General features: G+C 40.4%; 1 protein-coding gene across 1 annotated transcript; it reads left to right on the top strand.

Moving 5' to 3' along the window:
- Nucleotides 1–225: 225 nt before the first annotated feature.
- Nucleotides 226–1,538, top strand: LOC125586250 (inverted formin-2-like). The gene is made up of 2 exons (XM_048756139.1): nucleotides 226–1,015; nucleotides 1,091–1,538. Exons 1-2 carry the CDS (start codon nucleotides 672–674, stop codon nucleotides 1,239–1,241), a joined length of 495 nt encoding a protein of 164 aa, XP_048612096.1. The 5' UTR covers nucleotides 226–671; the 3' UTR covers nucleotides 1,242–1,538.
- Nucleotides 1,539–1,994: the final 456 nt, after the last annotated feature.

Below are 1,994 nucleotides of genomic sequence, written 5' to 3'. Positions count from 1 at the left end.
TAACAAATGTTGTTTTATATAATATGTATTTGTGTTAATTTTAAAAAAATTATTTGGAGTTTTAGGGTTTTAGAGTTTAAGTTGGAGAAAGAGCACAAAGTAGTAGAGAAGAAGAGATATGATGTTAGATGATATGTGACTTTGGGGTTTAGGGATTTCATTCTCGGTGTTTAGGGTTAAGCGTTGTAAAATCGTCGTAAACCGATTTTTCGACGTAATTTCGTCGTAAATGGAAAAACGCGGGCCTGGTAACTTCGTCGTAAACGTGGGCCTTGTAAATTCGTCGTAAACCAATGTTTCGACGTAATTTCGTCGTAAATCGAAAAACACGGGCCTGGTAACTTCGTCGTAAATGGAAAAACACGGGCCTGGTAACTTCGTCGTAATGTTACGAGGAAGTTACGAGGAAACCGTTTTTATATATATGGGAGAAGTCGAAGATACGAGCACTGCTCGTATCTTCCTCCCTAACTCCTCTCCCCCTCTAAGGTAACTTTCTCTCTCTATCTTTTTTTTTTTTTTTATAGTTTAGGTTGTTAGTTTAGGTGATTAGTTTAGGGAATTAGTTTAGGTGATTAGTTAACGGAATTAGTTTAGATGATTAGTTTAGAAAATTATTTTAAACAATTCGTTTAGGATATATATTAATTTAATTTTTTTAAATTTTCTAGATGGCTCCTAGACCGAGACCAGCAGCTCCTGCACCTACGTATGCGGATTTGTTTGGCGATGGATCTTCCTCTAGCGGTCCATCGTCTTCTTCCGGGACAGTTCCAGACTCTCACACATCTCGGAGAGTTCCTTCGACCCCTCCTCCTCTTCCATCTCAGATGCCTCCCCCACGAGCTCCACCTGTCGCCCCGGATCAGCCTGCCCCACCGGCTGCAGTTCATCCCGATTTGCGGGTGCCAGCTCATGCACCATTCGCAAGATACACCGTCGAGGATTTGCTTGCCCAGCCCGGACGAGAGGGTTTACACGTTCTGGACCCCGATAGACCCCCGGGTACTTATTGGTAAGTACATAAAATTATTAATTTTAAATTTAAAATCTTTGATCAATTTTTTTAACAAATTTGTTATATTTGCAGGTTTGGGGCTAACAACCGTGTTAGCCGGAGCGTTTCAGAGACGATGAAGGGATATTATGACGGCCCTTATCCCAACTGGACCATGACTCCCGATCACGTCAAGACGACGTGGTTTAAATGTTTTGCGGTAATTATATTTACATATTATTAATATTTATATTGTTAATTAAATAATTATTATTTTTTTTCTAATCTTTTAAAATGTTTGTTTTTTCAGCAAAGGTGGAACTGGTCCGTAGGAATCACCGAGAGGGTGAAGAGCGAATTTATTGCAAAGGCGAAAACTCGTCTTTGCAACACCGTCTCCGATTGGAAGGACAAGTGGGAGATTTACGGCTATGAGGGGAAGCCGAGCGGGGTCACAAAGGAAGCATGGGATGGCCTCATCACCTATTGGAACGAACCCAGCTCCATCCGCAAAGCCAACTCCTGCTCCGCTTCCCGAAGAACGAGGGATAAAGATGGCCATTTGCCCATGGTTCATAGATCCGGCCAAAAACCCCATGCCGGAATTCGTCTCGAAGCTGTAAGTTTTATTTAAATTTATAATTTTCATTATTTTAAACTTGTATTTATTAATTATATTTAATTTATTTATTATTGTTGTTTATTAGTTGGAGAAGACGGGAGTTTTGCCATCTCTCTCGGACTTATTCAAGATGACTCACGCCTCACCAGATGGGGTTTTTGTGGATCCTGCATCCGAGAAACTCTTCAACGCTGTGGCGTCTCGGGTTGAAGAGCAAGAGACGCAACTTACCCAACAGTCTGCAGATGGATTACCCGTCAAGTTGTCAACCGTAGAGGTCGACCGGATCTTCGAGGAGGTAAAATTTAATAATTTTAATTTTTTTTCTTTATTTTATTATTAACTCTAAATACGGTTTTATATATATACATATAG

The sequence above is a fragment of the Brassica napus genome, chromosome C4, assembly GCF_020379485.1.
Source record: "Brassica napus cultivar Da-Ae chromosome C4, Da-Ae, whole genome shotgun sequence".
In the NCBI taxonomy this organism is placed as follows: domain Eukaryota; kingdom Viridiplantae; phylum Streptophyta; class Magnoliopsida; order Brassicales; family Brassicaceae; genus Brassica; species Brassica napus.
This window is presented reverse-complemented; position numbering and strand designations above follow the sequence as displayed.